This window comes from Coregonus clupeaformis, unplaced genomic scaffold, assembly GCF_020615455.1.
Source record: "Coregonus clupeaformis isolate EN_2021a unplaced genomic scaffold, ASM2061545v1 scaf0755, whole genome shotgun sequence".
Taxonomy (NCBI): Eukaryota; Metazoa; Chordata; class Actinopteri; order Salmoniformes; family Salmonidae; genus Coregonus; species Coregonus clupeaformis.
In genome coordinates this window covers 150,915-169,804 of record NW_025534210.1, presented here as the reverse complement: position 1 = coordinate 169,804, position 18,890 = coordinate 150,915, and the positions used below count along the sequence as shown (strand labels likewise).

The 18,890-nt window shown below is 43.5% G+C and overlaps 1 protein-coding gene across 4 annotated transcripts in view; it reads right to left on the bottom strand.

The window, feature by feature from the left end:
• Positions 1–18,890, bottom strand: part of LOC121587505 (PDZ and LIM domain protein 7) — a 128,819-nt gene that overhangs the window by 15,271 nt on the left and 94,658 nt on the right. For all 4 annotated transcript variants that reach the window (XM_041904501.2, XM_041904510.2, XM_045216623.1 and 1 more), the window contains 4 exons: positions 10,335–10,399; positions 7,963–8,200; positions 4,318–4,498; positions 1,137–1,257 (listed from right to left, as the gene is read on the bottom strand). In XM_041904501.2, the coding sequence (XP_041760435.1) occupies positions 1,137–1,257; positions 4,318–4,498; positions 7,963–8,200; positions 10,335–10,399 (605 nt within the window). The remainder of the gene's footprint in view (positions 1–1,136; positions 1,258–4,317; positions 4,499–7,962; positions 8,201–10,334; positions 10,400–18,890) is intronic.

Below are 18,890 nucleotides of genomic sequence, written 5' to 3'. Positions count from 1 at the left end.
ATTACTCAAAGCTTTAGAGCCAGTACTCAGAGCTTTAGAGCCAGTACTCAGAGGTTTAGAGCCAGTACTCAGAGCTTTAGAGCCATTACTCAAGAGCTTTAGAGCCAGTACTCAAGAGCTTTAGAGCCAGTACTCAGAGCTTTAGAGCAAGTACTCAAGAGCTTTAGACAGAGTACTCAAGAGCTTTAGAGCCAGCACTCAAAAGCTTTAGACAGTACTCAGAGCTTTCGAGCAGGCACTCAAGAGCTTTAGACAGTACTCAGAGCTTTAGAGCCAGTACTCAAGAGCTTTAGAGCCAGTGATCAAGAGCTTTAGAGCCAGTAATCAAGAGCTTTAGAGCCAGTTTTCAGAGCTTTAGAGCCAGTACTCAAGTGCCAGTACTCAGAGCTTTAGAGCCAGTACTCAGAGCTTTAGAGCCAGTACTCAGTGCTTTAGAGCCAGTACTCAAGAGCTTTAGAGACAGTACTCAAGAGCTTTAGAGCCAGTACCCAAGAGCTTTAGAGCCAGTACTCAGAGCTTTAGAGACAGTACTCAGAGCTTTAGCCAGTACTCAAGAGCTTTAGAGACAGTACTCAAGAGCTTTAGAGACAGTACTCAAGAGCCAGTACTCAGAGCTTCAGAGCCAGTACTTAGAGCTTTAGAGCCAGTACTCAGAGCAAGAATGTGTGTGTTTGTGTGTAGTGTGTGTGTGTAGTGTTTGTGTGTAGTGTGTGCAGCACAATCCCAGAGAGGTGCTGAGGCGGCAGAATTTGTATCAATAACGAAGAAATCCACTCCTGAGCCGCAGGAGTGAGAGAGAGAGACTGCGTGAGCGAGCGAGAGAGATGTGTTATGACCCAGGAAACCATTTACAGCAGCACAATAGAGAAAGCAGAAGCACGCTCCATTCATATAAACCAATCGACAAACACATAACGTAAAAGTCAGCTAAGTAGATGATCCCATATGAAGTCATCATCTATAGAAGTAGTAGCTGTGGAGGAGCGAGAGAGGGACTGAGAGAATCTGTCCACACCAAAAGGCTGCGAATGTGTGATTGTGTGCACATGTAATTTAAATCATTATTTATCTAAGTACCTCACCTAGTTTTCCCTGTTTTGATTGGAAAGTAAGAACCTTAACAGTCTATGCCTCACCTCTCTCACAGTAAGGTTCTCCCTCCTCCATATAGAAGGCCTGGTTCCGGATGGGGCTCTTACAGGCAGCACACATGAAACACTGGACATGGTAGGTCATCTTCAGAGCATGCATGATCTCCTACACAGAGGAAGGAAGGAAGGAAGGAAGGAAGGAAGGAAGGAAGGAAGGAAGGAAGGAAGGAAGGAAGGAAGGAAGGAAGGAAGGAAGGTGGTCAGTCCTCAGCTTACATCCTGTCCTGCTAAACTAGCTTGTGGTCCACATTCCACATTCCTCTCGTCTTTTTTTTATTTAAAATCCCAGCCCCCGTCCCCACAGGAGGCCTCTTGCCTCTTGGTAGGCCATCATTGTAAATAAGAATTTGTTCTTAATTGACTTGCCTAGTTGGTTGGGGTTTTCCGTGCATCGGCAAGACAGAACAGCTACCTCCGGTAAGACATGGGGTGGTGGTCTGTGTCTATTTGTCAATAACAGCTGGTGCGCGAAATCTAATATTAAAGAAGTCTCTAGGTTTTGCTCACCTGGGGTAGAGTACATCATGATAAGCTGTAGACCACACTATTTACCAAGAGAGTTTTCATCTATATTTTTTGTAGCTGTCTATTTACCACCACAAACCAATGCTGGCACTAAGACCGTACTCAGCGAGCCGTATAAGGCCATAAGCAAACAAAAAAAAGCTCATCCAGAGGCGGCGCTCCTAGTGGCCGGGGGCTTTAATGCAAGGAAACGTAAATCCATTTGACCTAATTTCTCCAAGCATGTCACATGTGCAACCAGAGAAAAAAAATAATAATCTAGACCACCTTTACTCCACACACAGAGACGCGTACAAAGCTCTTCCTCGCCCTCCATTTGGAAAATCTGACCATAATTATATCCCCATGATTCCTGCTTACAAGCTAAAACTAAAGCAGGAAGCACCATAATAATATAATATGCCATTTAGCAGACGCTTTTATCCAAAGCGACTTACAGTCATGTGCGCAACCATTGACTCGGTCAATAAAAAAGTGGTCAGATGAAGCAGATGCTAAGCTACAGGACTGTTTTGCTAGCACAGACTGGAATATGTTCCGGGATTAGTCACCTGGCTTCATCAATAAGTGCATTGATGACGTCGTCCCCACAGTAACCATACGTACATACCCCAACCAGAAGCCATGGATTACAGGCAACATCCGCACTGAGCTAAAGGGTAGAGCTGCTGCTTTCAAGGACACTAACCCGCTATGCCCCCTGCTATGCCCTCCAACAAACCATCAAACAGGCAAAGCGTCAATACAGGACTAAGATTGAATCCTACTACACCGGCTCTGACGCTCGTCGATGTGGCAGGGCTTGCAGACTATTACGGACTACAAAGGAAAGCCCAGCCGAGAGCTGACCAGTGACACGAACCTACCAGATGAGATAAATGACTTCCATGTGCGCTTCGAGGCAAGCAACAGTGAAGCATGCATGAGGGCACCAGCTGTTCCGGACGATTGTGTGATCACGCTCTTCGTAGCCGATGTGAGTAAGACCTTTAAACATTCACAAGGCCGCGGGGCCAGATGGATTACCAGGACGTGTACTCCGAGCATGCGCTGACCAACAGGCAAGTGTCTTTCACTAACATTTTCAACCTCTCCCTGAGCCAGTCTGTAATCACTACATGTTTCAAGCAACCTGTCTAAATGACTACCGACCCGTAGCACTTACATCTGAAACCATAAAATGCCTTGAAAGGCTGGTCATGACTCACATCAACACCATCGTCCCAGAAACCCTAGACCCACTCCAATTCACATACCGCCCCAACAGATCCACAGATGACGCAATCTCTATTGCACTCCACACTGCCCTTTCCCACCTGGACAAAAGGAACACCTACGTGACAATGCTATTCATTGACTACAGCTCAGTGTTCAACACCATAGTGCCCACAAAGCTCATCACTAAGCTAAGGACCCTGGGACTAAACACCTCCCTCTGCAACTGTATCCTGGACTTCCTGACGGGCCGCCCCCAGGTGGTAAGGGTAGGTAACAACACATCTGCCACACTGATCCTCAACACGGGGTCCCTCAGTGGTGCATGCTCAGTCCCCTCCTGTACTCCCTGTTCACCCATGACTGCATGGCCAGGCACGACTCCAACACCATCATTAAGTTTGCCGACGACACAACGGTGGTAGGCTTGATCACCGACAAAGATGAGACAGCCTATAGGGAGGAGGTCAGAGACCTGGCCGTGTGGTGCCAGGATTACAACCTCTCCCTCAACGTGATCAAAGGAGCTGATTGTGGACTACAGGAAATGTAGTGCAGAGCACGCTCCCCTTCACATCGACGGGGCTGTAGTGGAGCAGGTCGAGAGCTTCAAGGTCCTTGGTGTCCACATCACCAATAAACTATCATGGTCCAAACACACCAACACAGTCATGAAGAGGGCACGACAAAGCCTATTCCCCCTCAGGAGACTGAAAAGATTTTGCATGGGTCCTCAGATCCTCAAAAAGTTATACAGCTGCACCATCGAGAGCATCCTGACTGGTTGCATCCCCGCCTGGTATGGCAAATGCTCGGCATCTGACCGCAAGGCACTACAGAGGGTAGTGCGTACGGCCCAGTACATCACTGGGGCCAAGCTTCCTGCCATCAGAGGAAGGCCCTAAAAATGGTCAAAGACTCCAGCCATCCTAGTCATAGACTGTTCTCTCTGCTACCGGACGTTAAGCAGTACCGGAGCGCCAAGTCTAGGTCCAAAAGGCTCCTTAACAGCTTCTACCCCCAAGCCATAAGACTGCTGAACAGCTAATAAAATGGTCACCCGGACAATTTGCATTGCCCCTCCCTTTTTTTTTTTTACACTGCTGCTACTCTGTTTATTATCTATGCATAGTCACTTTACCCCTACCTACATGTACATATTACCTCAACTAACCTGTACCCCGCACATTGACTCGGTACCGGTACCCCCTGTATATAGCCTCACTACTGTTATTTTGTGTGACTTTTTTTTAACTGCATTGTTGGTTAAGGGCTTGTAAGTAAGCATTTCACAGTAAGGTCTACACCTGTTGTATTCGCCAAATGTGACAAATAAAATTGTATTTGATTTGAAATAAAGGTTAAATAAAAACTTTTTAAAAAGTATTATCATGGACGATGCAGACAGACACAGTAGCGCTCTTACCCCTATGATCTTCTTCTTGCATTTGGCACAGTTGGGAGTGTAGCGGTTATCATAACACTTGGCGCAGAAGACTGAGCCCCGCTCCTCAAAGAATCCTCCCTCATCCAACACCACCTTACACTGGGAACACCAGAACTCTTCTGGGTGCCAGGACTGACCCAGCGCCACCAGGTACCGGCCCCTAGACAGACAGACAGAGACAGAGACAGACAGACAGACAGACACAGACAGACAGACAGACAGACACAGACAGACACAAAGTAAACACCAGTTAGATAAGCCCAGCTGGGAGTAACAGGGTATCTACTGTAGCTCTCTGTAATGGAGCATCGTGATCCTACCATCACTGGCATGACTTACTGGATGAATCCACTTAACTGTTCAGATGGTGTCAGGTCGTTCCAGTTCAGGAGAGAACGGGTTATTCTCTAAAGAATAACGATGAGGATATATAAAGACCAAGAGTGTTCCCTGGTCAGGTCACAAGGTCAGGGAAAACATGGCCTAGCAGTTCAATGAAATTAATCCAGTCTATTATGAAATTATAGTCTATGGAGTTTATCCTCTATACTTTTTAATGTAGGACTCATGTAGGAACAGCAGTTGCTATATTGGCCCCGATATGCGTCCACTTTTTTATTCAGTTTTTTTTTTTAATGTAATGCAATATATAAGGAATTGGGTGACATTTCAGGCTTGGCTGCCTCTAGTGTTTATAGATATAACAGACAGGGGGCAGTATTAAATAAAAGCCTTGCAGTTATTCACATAACAGACAGGGGGCAGTATTAAATAAAAGCCTTGCAGTTATTCACATAACAGACAGGGGGCAGTATTGAATAAAAGCCTTGCAGTTATTCACATAACAGACAGGGGGCAGTATTAAATAAAAGCCTTGCAGTTATTCACATAACAGACAGGGGGCAGTAGTAAAGATTCAAGCCTCTTGGTTGCTGCCATAGATTTACATTAGAAGTGCCCATCCAAGAAGGCTCGAGGTCATTGGCCACAGATAAAATGACGTCAAATCACCTTATATCTACCGTAGCTTTGATTGGACTGATCATGTCATCATCATACTTCCAAAATCTTAGCTAGCAAGCTAGTCAAGCACTCATCATCATGAATCAAGTCGACAATCTCCTGGCAAATACTTTTCAATCCTTGTCATTTGAAGAGAAATTATAAATAAAACGTATAGGTGCTCAATGGACATAAACAATACACAACAAGTTGGAAATCGCTAATTCAACAATGATTGGTTTGGAAGAAATCAGTGGCTAACTGCAAGCGTTGCAAAGCAATCACTAGCCTGCTATTCAGTGGAGAGGGTGTGTGGTCCCAAGTCTGGGTTTAAGGGCCTCTTTTCCAAGCTTAAAAGGATAAACATTCACATTCAACACCATGGGCCAGAAAATGTTAAATACATTGGCCATGCTGTCAATCCAGCATGACTTCTGCCACGTTCAAAACAACTGGAAACTCGGAAGAAAACGCGCTCCGACTGGGAAAATAAGTTTTGAACGGTCATCCAACTCGGAATTCCAAGTCGGGAACTCAGGCCTCTTTCTAGAGCTCCGACCTGAAGATCACTGACCTAATGATTCGGCCTTGTTTTCTTCCGAGTTCCCAGTTGTCTTGAAAGAACCATCAATCCAGAGAATGGCAGACTTTAATGACAAAATTTGCCCACAAGAAGGACCACTGTGCCACCGTCCTGTTCAAGTGAGCACCGCACAACAACGGTGAGTCCAAAAATGTATTGTATGCTGCTGCATAAATGATGTAATATGCCAGGGAGATATGTATACTGTAGCTAAGAAAGTAATACTAAGTGCATGTGATTTAGTAAGCTGTTAGTAGCCCATGTGCCTCACCCTAATAATTTGGTCCCTTTCTCCCTCATAACTTATCCTACTGTTCTGACTTGGTGGTGCACATGTAGCCTATAACCTGTTTTAGAGAATTGTCATCATTGAATATTGTAAGAGCTTTCATTGTCTGCTTATATGCCCCCTTTATCCATCCTACGGTTCTGACTTGGTGTACATGGAGAACACTGTAAGAACGGCCCTTGTTCTGAATTCTGTCGCGGTGCATTTCAAAAGTGCTGAACAAATAGTTATATTGACTACGTCCGTCCTAGCTAGAGGGAGTTGAAAGTCCGTGTTGCCCAGCGACAGCCCCAAAACATCACTGCTCTAGAGGAGATCTGCATGGAGGAATGGGCCAAAATACCAGCAACAGTGTGTGAAAACCTTGTGAGGACTTACAGAAAACGTTTGACCTGTGTCATTGTATATAACAAAGTATTGAGAAATTTTTGTTATTGACCAAATACTTATTTTCCACCATATTTTGCAAATAAATTCATTAAAAATCCTACAATGTGATTTTCTGGAGAAAAAAATTCTCAATTTGTCTGTCATAGTTGACGTGTACCTATGATGAAAATTACAGGCCTCTGTCATCTTTTTAAGTGGGAGAACATGCACAATTGGTGGCTGACTAAATACTTTTTTCCCCCACTGTACATTTCAAAAGTGCTGAAGAAATAGTTACACTACCTATCAAAAGTTTGGGGTCACTTAGAAATGTCCTTGTTTTCGAAAGAAAAGCATTTTTTTGGTCCATTAAAATAACATCAAATTGATCAGAAATACAGTGTAGACATTGTTAATGTTCTAAATGGCTATTGTAGCTGGAAACGGCTGATTTTTAATGGAATATCTACATAGGCGTACAGAGGCCCATTATCAGCAACAATCAGTCCTGTGTTCCAATGGCACGTTGTGTTTGCTAATCCAAGTTTATAATTTTAAAAGTCTAATTGATCATTAGAAAACCCTTTTGCAATTATGTTAGCACAGCTGAAAACTGTTGTGCTGATTAAAGAAGCAATAAAACTGGCCTTCTTGAGACTAGTTGAGTATCTGGAGCATCAGCAATTGTGGGTTCGATTATAGGCTCAAAATGGCCAGAAACAAATAACTTTCTTCTGAAACTCGTCAGTCTATTCTTGTTCTGAGAAATGAAGGCTATCCCATGCGAGAAACTGCCAAGAAACTGAAGATCTCATACAAGGCTGTGTACTACTCCCTTCACAGAACAGCGCAAACTGGCTCTAACCAGAATAGAAAGAGGAGTGGGAGGCCCCGGTGCACAACTGAGAAAGAGGACAAATACATTAGAGTGTCTAGTTTGAGAAACAGACGCCTCACAGGTCCTCAGCTGGCAGCTTCATTAAATAGTACCCGCAAAACACCAGTCTCAACGTCAACAGTGAAGAGGACCTTCTAGGCAGAGTTGCAAAGAAAAAGCCATAACTCAGACTGCCCATCTTAATCTTTTCTTTTTATTGGCCAGTCTGAGATATGGCTTTTTCTTTGCAACAAGGCTCCGCTGATTGCCAGGTGTAGCCCCTAACAGTTTGTGGGCACCGTTTGTCACCGTTATAGTGCAATTAATGTATTTTTTAGTGTTGTGTAGTGGCTTTGCTGGGATGCATCTAAACACTTTTTTCTTTTTTGCCCTGCCAAGATGTACATGCTAAAATCACCACTGTCTACAGGAGACAGTAGTAAATAAAATTATTGCCGTTATTAATCTAACAGACAGGGGGCAGTATAGTACTATGGTTCCCACCTAATGATCTTGTTGCAGGCTCCACAGAGAGGGGTCCTTCCACTGTCCTCGGGTGCCTGCTGAGCTGCCTGTAGAATAGAGGAGCGGTTCTGCATGGGCGTAGGCTGGGCCGGCTGTCTGTGCTGGGTCAGAACCGTACTGGTCTTATCTGGGGCGTAACGTTCAGCGAACCCTGGGTCGGTCACCCACGGAGGACGCACCAAAGGACCAGAGTTAACTGGAGCTGTCGTCTTAGAGGCTGGGGACCCCAGAGAAATGTATTAATACAACAAATCAAACAGGGAGACTCATACAGTGGAGAAAAAAGTATTTAGTCAGCCACCAATTGTGCAAGTTCTCCCACTTAAAAAGATGAGAGAGGCCTGTAATTTTCATCATAGGTACATGTCGACTATGACAGACAAATTGAGATTTTTTTTCTCCAGAAAATCACATTGTAGGATTTTTTATGAATTTATTTGCAAATTATGGTGGAAAATAAGTATTTGGTCACCTACAAACAAGCAAGATTTCTGGCTCTCACAGACCTGTAACTTCTTCTTTAAGAGGCTCCTCTGTCCTCCACTCGTTACCTATATTAATGACACCTGTTTGAACTTGTTATCAGTATAAAAGACACCTGTCCACAACCTCAAACAGTCACACTCCAAACTCCACTATGGCCAAGACCAAAGAGCTGTCAAAGGACACCAGAAATAAAATTGTAGACCTGCACCAGGCTGGGAAGACTGCATCTGCAATAGGTAAGCAGCTTGGTTTGAAGAAATCAACTGTGGGAGCAATTATTAGGAAATGGAAGACATACAAGACCACTGATAATCTCCCTCGATCTGGGGCTCCACGCAAGATCTCACCCCGTGGGGTCAAAATGATCACAAGAACGGTGAGCAAAAATCCCAGAACCACACGGGGGGACCTAGTGAATGACCTGCAGAGAGCTGGGACCAAAGTAACAAAGCCTACCATCAGTAACACACTACGCCGCCAGGGACTCAAATCCTGCAGTGCGAGACGTGTCCCCCTGCTTAAGCCAGTACATGTCCAGGCCCGTCTGAAGTTTGCTAGAGTGCATTTGGATGATCCAGAAGAGGATTGGGAGAATGTCATATGGTCAGATGAAACCAAAATAGAACTTTTTGGTAAAAACTAAACTCGGTCGTGTTTGGAGGACAAAGAATGCTGAGTTGCATCCAAAGAACACCATACCTACTGTGAAGCATGGGGGTGGAAACATCATGCTTTGGGGCTGTTTTTCTGCAAAGGGACCAGGACGACTGATCCTTGTAAAGGAAAGAATGAATGGGGCCATGTATCGTGAGATTTTGAGTGAAAACCTCCTTCCATCACCAAGGGCATTGAAGATGAAACGTGGCTGGGTCTTTCAGCATGACAATGATCCCAAACACACCGCCCGGGCAACGAAGGAGTGGCTTCGTAAGAAGCATTTCAAGGTCCTGGAGTGGCCTAGCCAGTCTCCAGATCTCAACCCCATAGAAAATCTTTGGAGGGAGTTGAAAGTCCGTGTTGCCCAGCGACAGCCCCAAAACATCACTGCTCTAAAGGAGATCTGCATGGAGGAATGGGTCAAAATACCAGCAAAAGTGTGTGAAAACCTTGTGAAGACTTACAGAAAACGTTTGACCTGTGTAATTGCCAACAAAGGGTATATAACAAAGTATTGAGAAACTTTTGTTATTGACCAAATACTTATTTTCCACCATAATTTGCAAATAAATTCATTAAAAATCCTACAATGTGATTTTCTGGAGAAAAAAAATCTCATTTTGTCCGTCATAGTTGACGTGTACCTATGATGAAAATTACAGGCCTCTCTCATCTTTTTAAGTGGGAGAACTTGCACAATTGGTGGCTGACTAAATACTTTTTTCCCCCACTGTATAGTATCTTATAAAGACCCATGGGATTGTATGGATGCTTATAGCACGTGTTACAATGTATTACTATGTTTACAGAATGTTACAATGTATTACTATGTTTACAGAATGTTACAATGTATTACTATGTTTACAGAATGTTACAATGTATTACTATGTTTACAGAATGTTACAATGTATTACTATGTTTACAGAATGTTACAATGTATTACTATGTTTACAGAATGTTACAATGTATTACTATGTTTACAGAATGTTACAATGTATTACTATGTTTACAGAATGTTACAATGTATTACTATGTTTACAGAATGTTACAATGTATTACTATGCTTATAGCATGTGCTATAATGCGTATGTCAATGCTTATTGCATGTTCTAACGCATCTAACTAACTAATAAATAAAGGCTTGGATTTGTTTACGTTATATATTTCCAGCATCCCTGTCGTTTGAACTCTGAACTGCAGTAACTCACCATCAGGTTTGTCCGCTGCCTGGGTCTGGGCCTGGGCCTGAGCAGGTGACGCAGAGGCCTTGACGCTGTAGAGAAACACACACTTCCTTAGAAACAGGTGCTATAGGGTTACCATGGTGACTCAAGGCAGCAGTAGCTGACATCATCATGGAGGGAGTTCTGTGTGCATTTAAAAAAAATGGAAGGAGCGTAATATGGAAAAATTATTGAGAGGATTGCTCCCTAATCTCTCTGTGACTATCCCACTACATACAGATAGTGAAGGTCATAGAAAGGGGACTGGGAATTGTTATGCGATAAGTCACATTCCTCCAAAAAGCACCATGACTGAAGTCTGTAGAGCAGGAGTCGGCAACAGGCCACAAAGTGTCTCAATGTAATTAAGGTATGGAATGATTGTTATTTTCAAATACAAATCTTTTTTTGGGGGCTTAGTTGTGGCCAGGTCGCAGTTGTAAATGAGAACTTGTTCTCAACTGGCTTACCTGGTTAAATAAAAGGTGAAATAAAATTAGCAAATTATTATAATTATTATAATTATGTTCCAGCCCCCCGACCATCCGCTCCGACAAAAATCGGCACGTGGCTGAATCAAGTTGCCCTTTCTGTAGAGTTAGTAACAAGTGTCTCAGTTACAGGTGTCTACAGCCATCTCTGGATACAAATACCATCGCATTACTACATCTACATAAAAAAAAAAACTTGTAACGGCAGAGAGAACTCAAGTAAACTCAGCAAAAAAAAGGAAGCGTCCTCTCACTGTCAACTGCGTTTATTTTCAGCAAACTTAACATGTAAATATTTGTATGAACATAACAAGATTCAACAACTGAGACAAACTGAACAAGTTCCACAGACATGTGATGAACAGAAATGGAATAATGTGTCCCTGAACAAAAGTAACAGTCAGTATCTGGTGTGGCCACCAGCTGCATTAAGTACTGCAGTGCATCTCCTCCTAATGGACTGCACCAGATTTGCCAGTTCTTGCTGTGAGATGTTACCCCACTCTTCCACCAAGGCACCAGCAAGTTCCCAGACATTTCTGGGGGGAATGGCCCTAGCCCTCACCCTCTGATCCAACAGGTCCCAGATGTGCTCAATGGGATTTAGATCCGGGCTCTTCGCTGGCCATGGCAGAACACTGACATTCCTGTCTTGCAGGAAATCACGCACAGAACGAGCAGTATGGCTGGTGGCATTGTCATGCTGGAGGGTCATGTCAGGATGAGCCTGCAGGAAGGGTACCACATGAGGGAGGAGGATGTCTTCCCTGTAACGCACAGCATTGAGATTGCCTGCAATGACAACAAGCTCAGTACGATGATGCTGTGACACACCGCCCCACACCATGACGGACCCTCCACCTCTAAATCGATCCCGCTCCAGACTACAGGCCTCGGTGTAACGCTCATTCCTTCGACGATAAACGCAAATCTGACCATCACCCCTGGTGAGACAAAACCTCGACTCGTCAGCGAAGAGCACTTTTTGCCAGTCCTGTCTGGTCCAGCGACGGTGGGTTTCTACCCATAGGCGACGTTGTTGCCGGTGATGTCTGGTGAGGACCTGCCTTACAATAGGCCTACAAGCCCTCAGTCCAGCCTCTCTCAGCCTATTGCGGACAGTCTGAGCACTGATGGAGGGATTGTGCGTTCCTGGTGTAACTCGGGCAGTTGTTGTTGCCATCCTGTACCTGTCCCGCAGGTGTGATGTTCGGATGTACCGATCCTGTGCAGGTGTTGTTACACGTGGTCTGCCACTGTGAGGACGATCAGCTGTCCATCCTGTCTCCCTGTAGCGCTGTCTTAGGCGTCTCACAGTACGGACATTGCAATTTATTGCCCTGGCCACATCTGCAGTCCTCATGCCTCCTTGCAGCATGCCTAAGGCACGTTCACGCAGATGAGCAGGGACCCTTGGCACCTTTCTTTTGGTGTTTTTCAGAGTCAGTAGAAAGGCCTCTTTAGTGTCCTAAGTTTTCATAACTGTGACCTTAAATTGCCTACCGTCTGTAAGCTGTTAGTGTCTTAACGACCGTTCCACAGGTGCATGTTCATTAATTGTTTATGGTTCATTGAACAAGCATGGGAAACAGTGTTTAAACCCTTTATAATGAAGATCTGTGAAGTTATTTGGATTTTTACGAATTATCTTTGAAAGACAGGGTCCTGAAAAAGGGACGTTTCTTTTTTTGCTGAGTTTATTTTACAGAGGTCAGATAGTAGAATTAGTAGTAGCGAACCCCAGGTTAAGTGTTTCATCATTTCCATATTACAGTCCTTAAAAGTCCTTAAAACTTGTTTTTCAACCACTCCACAAATTTCTTGTTAACAAACTATCGTTTTGGCAAGTCGGTTAGGACATCTACTTTGTGCATGACAAGTAATTTTTCCAACAATTGTTTACAGACAGATTATTTCACTTATGATTCACTGCATCACAATTCCAGTGGGTCAGAAGTTTACATACACTAAGTTGACTGTGCCTTTAAACAGCTTGGAAAATTCCAGAAAATGATGTCATGGCTTTAGAAGCTTCCGATAGGCTAGTTGACATCATTTGAGTCAATTGGAGGTGTACCTGTGGATGTATTTCAAGGCCTACCTTCAAACTCAGTGCCTCTTTGCTTGACATCATGGGAAAATCAAAAGAAATCAGCCAAGACCTCAGAAAAATGATTGTAGACCTCCACAAGTCTGGTTCATCCTTGGGAGCAATTTCCAAACGCCTGAAGGTACCACGTTCATCTGTACAATAGTACGCAAGTATAAACACCATGGGACCACACAGCCGTCATACCGCTCAGGAAGGAGACGCATTCTGTCTCCTAGAGATGAACGTACTTTGGTGCAAAAGGTGCAAATCAATCCCAGAACAACAACAAAGGACCTTGTGAAGATGCTGGAGGAAACAGGTACAAAAGTCTCTATATCCTCAGTAAAACGAGTCCTATATTGACATAACCTGAAAGGCCGCTCTGCAAGGAAGAAGCCACTGCTTCAAAACCGCCATAAAAAAGCCAGACTACGGTTTGCAACTGCACATGGGGACAAAGATCGTACTTTTTGGAGAAATGTCCTCTGGTCTGATGAAACAAAAATAGAAGTGTTTGGCCATAATGACCATCGTAATGTTTGGAGGAAAAGGGGGGGGGCTTGCAAGCCGAAGAACACTATCCCAACTGTGAAGCACGGGGGTGGCAGCATCATGCTGTGGGGGTGCTTTTCTGTAGGAGGGACTGGTGCACTTCACAAAATAGATGGCATCATGAGGAAGGAAAATTATGTGGATATATTGAAGCAACATCAAGACATCAGTCAGGAAGTTAAAGCTTGTTCGCAAATGGGTCTTCCAAATGGACAATGACCCCAAGCATACTTCCAAAGTTGTGACAAAATGGCTTAAGGACAACAAAGTCAAGGTATTGGAGTGGCCATCACAAAACCCTGACCTCAATCCTATAGAAAATGTGTGGGCAGAACTGAAAAAGCGTGTGCGAGCAAGGAGGCCTACAAACCTGACTCAGTTACACCAGCTTTGTCAGGAGGAATGGGACAAAATTCACCCAACTTATTGTGGGAAGCTTGTGGAAGGCTACCCGAAACGTTTGACCCAAGTTAAACAATTTAAAGGCAATGCTACCAAATACTAATTGAGTGTATGTAAACTTCTGACCCACTGGGAATGTGATGAAAGAAATAAAAGCTGAAATAAATCAATCTCTCTACTATTATTCTGACATTTCACGTTCTTAAAATAAAGTGGTGATCCTAACTGACCTAAGACAGGGAATTCTTACTAGGATTAAATGTCAGGAATTGTGGGAAACTGAGTTTAAATGTATTTGGCTAAGGTGTTATGTAAACTTCCGACTTCAACTGTACACACAGATGGCTTCAAAATTATCAGTGTTCGGACTTCCATGTACCATGATAAGATGCAGACTTCTGTACAGCCAGTTATCGGAGTGCCGCCTACCATTTATTCATGTTCTATCTGTTTTTCCAAAAGTGCCACCTATAGAAATCTAAAAAACAAATGCTGCAAATGCACTTTGACACGCAATGGTAGTCTAGAATCACCTAGATGATCTACTGCTCCATATCACATAGATGATCTACTGCTCCATATCACCTAGATGATCTACTGCTCCATATCACCTAGATGAGCTACTGCTCCATATCACCTAGATGATCTACTGCTCCATATCACCTAGATGATCTACTGCTTCGTATCACCTAGATGATCTACTGCTTCGTATCACCTAGATGATCTACTGCTCCGTATCACCTAGATGATCTACTGCTCCGTATCACCTAGATGATCTACTGCTTCGTATCACCTAGATGATCTACTGCTCCGTATCACCTAGATGATCTACTGCTCCATATCACCTAGATGATCTACTGCTCCATATCACCTAGATGATCTACTGCTCCATATCACCTAGATGAGCTACTGCTCCATATCACCTAGATGATCTACTGCTCCATATCACCTAGATGATCTACTGCTCCATATCACCTAGATGAGCTACTGCTCCATATCACCTAGATGATCTACTGCTCCATATCACCTAGATGAGCTACTGCTCCATATCACCTAGATGATCTACTGCTCCATATCACCTAGATGAGCTACTGCTCCATATCACCTAGATGATCTACTGCTCCATATCACATAGATGATCTACTGCTCCATATCACCTAGATGATCTACTGCTCCATATCACCTAGATGATCTACTGCTCCGTATCACCTAGATGATCTACTGCTCCGTATCACCTAGATGATCTACTGCTCCGTATCACCTAGATGATCTACTGCTCCATATCACCTAGATGAGCTACTGCTCCATATCACCTAGATGATCTACTGCTCCGTATCACATAGATGAGCTACTGCTCCATATCACCTAGATGAGCTACTGCTCCATATCACCTAGATGATCTACTGCTCCGTATCACCTAGATGAGCTACTGCTCCATATCACCTAGATGATCTACTGCTCCGTATCACATAGATGATCTACTGCTCCGTATTAGTAGAAGTGGATGAGGCTAACTCTAGTGTCAAACACTGAAGTCTGGTGAAACACTACATGGAGACTGTTACATAACAGTATGTAATATGGCCCGATAGAGTATTATACAGTATAATGACTATCGCATGGTATAGTATTGCAGAGTACAGTATAGTGTTGAATGGTAGTATAGTATTGTGGAGTACAGTATAGTGTTGAATGGTAGTATAGTATTGTATGGTATGGTATTGTGGAGTACAGCATAGTATTGTGGAGTACAGCATAGTATTGTGGAGTACAGTCTAGTATTGTGGAGTACAGTCTAGTATTGTGGAGTACAGTATAGTACAGTATTGCAGAGCACAGTATTGTGGAGTACAGTATAGTATAGTATTGCAGAGCACAGTATAGTATTGTGGAGTACAGTATAGTATTGTGGAGTACAGTATAGCATTGTGGAGTACAGTATAGTATAGTATTGTGGAGTACAATATAGTATTGTGGAGTACAGTATAGTATTGTGGAGTACATTATAGTATTGTGGAGTACAGTATAGTATTGTGGAGTACAGTATAGTATTGTGGAGTACAGTATAGTATAGTTTTGCAGAGCACAGTATAGTATTGTGGAGTACAGTATAGCATTGTGGAGTACAGTATAGTATAGTATTGTGGAGTACAATATAGTATTGTGGAGTACAGTATAGTATTGTGGAGTACAGTATAGTATTGTGGAGTACAGTATAGTATAGTATTGTGGAGTACACTATAGTATAGTATTGTGGAGTACAGTATAGTATAGTATTGTGGAGTACAGTATAGTATTGTGCAGTATAGTATAGTATTGTAGAGTACAGTATTGTAGAGTACAGTATAGTATAGTATTGCAGAGCACAGTATTGTGGAGTACAGTATAGTATAGTATTGCAGAGCACAGTATAGTATTGTGGAGTACAGTATAGTATAGTATAGTATTGTGGAGTACAGTATAGTATTGTGCAGTATAGTATTGTGCAGTATAGTATAGTATTGTAGAGTACAGTATAGTATTGCAGAGTACAGTGCAATATAGAAAGAAGCAGAGAAAGATACATGACAGATAGCAGGAGGACGGGGTGTTTTCAGATGCTTTATGTTTTTATGATGACAGCAGCAGAAAAAACGAAATACAGATTTATTTCTCTTCTTTCTTATCAGAGGGAACTAAAGAACAAGGACAGAGTTCAGAAAATGAAAACAGAAAAAAAGAGAGCAGAACTCAAAACACAGAGAGAGAGAGAGAGAGAGAGAGAGAGAGAGAGAGAGAGAGAGAGAGAGAGAGAGAGAGAGAGAGAGAGAGAGAGAGAGAGAGAGAGAGAGAGAGAGAGAGAGAGAGAGAGAGAGAGAGAGAGAGAGAGAGAAAAAGAGTTTACAGATCAAAAGAACTAGAATTACCGAATCCCCCCCGATAACTCTTACACAGTTCAATAGGAGGAACAGAACTACCAACCAGACCTGGGTCAGATACATACGTCAAATACTGTAGAAGTCTTGAGGTGCGCTTGATTTGGATTACTCTGGGACAATGGGACAGGGAGCCGAAGTTCAAACTATCCCTGCATCTATTTGATCAATCAATCAATCAATCAAATGTATTTGACGTATGTGTTGGCCCCAGATCTGTTACAAACACAAGGTGATCCACAAGACGTTATGAACACTAACTCATCAACTCAAGGAGAAGAAGTGAACGTGGCAGTCAGACGTCTTTTAGTGATCCTTGATTCTCTATTTCATCTCTCTTATTTATTCTCCTCTCTTTATATCTGCCGTTCGCTGGATATCGTTGTTTTGTCGTTTTAGTCGTCGTGATGGCTATCGATCGCTAGGGCTCGGGCCCGGCATTGCATGTTGCCATGGTGACGCTCAGGACTTGATGTTGAGGGCACGTGCGGACCTCTCGTGGTGCCAGTCCCTCAGACGGGCATAACGGGGGCTCTGAATCTCTGTAAGGAACTTTTCCCTAACCACCACGAGAGAGAGAGAGAGAGAGAGACAGAGCGAGAGAGAGAGAAAATTGACAGGAAATGAAGAGAGACAATTCACCATGCAACGGAAATGGTAAAACTACATCACAACTCAATATGGGGACAGAGAAAAGCTACAAAAGTGGTCCTGGAACCACACCTGTATAACTCACACACCAAACCACATGCTAGAGCTGAAAGCAGCTGAAGTCCATAACTCAACTGTTGAGTTCAACTAGAAGGTCTTTAAAAGGTGAACTCAGCAAGATGAAGATATCATCATCAACTGTGGCACGCCCACATTTGGAAGTAGGAAGTTGCCTCGTTGTGTGTAATGATTCATCTTGCAGAGTGTACCTTTATCGTTAGCTCTAACACACAAGCATGTCAGCATCAGCCGTAACTTTACAGTTACACAGCCTTTAAACACACAGCCTTTAAACACACAGCCTTTACCAGAGTCAGCCATAGATATCACACACAGGGTATACCAGTCAGCCGTAGATATCACACACAGGGTATACCAGTCAGCCATAGATATCACACACAGGGTATACCAGAGTCAGCAGTAGATATCACACACAGGGTATACCAGTCAGCCGTAGATATCACACACAGGGTATACCAGAGTCAGCCGTAGATATCACACACAGGGTATACCAGAGTCAGCCATAGATATCACACACAGGGTATACCAGAGTCAGCCATAGATATCACACACAGGGTATACCAGTCAGCCGTAGATATCACACACAGGGTATACCAGTCAGCCGTAGATATCACACACAGGGTATACCAGAGTCAGCCGTAGATATCACACACAGGGTATACCAGAGTCAGCCATAGATATCACACACAGGGTATACCAGAGTCAGCCATAGATATCACACACAGGGTATACCAGTCAGCCGTAGATATCACACACAGGGTATACCAGTCAGCCGTAGATATCACACACAGGGTATACCAGAGTCAGCCGTAGATATCACACACAGGGTATACCAGAGTCAGCCGTAGATATCACACACAGGGTATACCAGAGTCAGCCGTAGATATCACACACAGGGTATACCAGTCAGCCGTAGATATCACACACAGGGTATACGAGTCAGCCGTAGATATCACACACAGGGTATACCAGAGTCAGCCGTAGATATCACACACAGGGTATACCAGAGTCAGCCATAGATATCACACACAGGGTATACCAGAGTCAGCCGTAGATATCACACTCAGCCTTTACCAGAGTCAGCCGTAGATATCACACACAGGGTATACCAGAGTCAGCCGTAGATATCACACACAGGCTATAGCTTTATAACAGACAGGCTGTTTACCTGGCCCTCTTCATTGTCTCATCATCCGGGTCCTGCACTGAGAGAGCCAGGAAAAACACAGAATCAGAACGCCCCGATTACATTTTCCAATGTTATTATAAGAGACAATTGACCCTGTGTCAACTTTCTCCTCCTCTCTGGACCACTGGCACCTCTCTCTCTCTCAATTACACTCACAAAAGGTTTAAA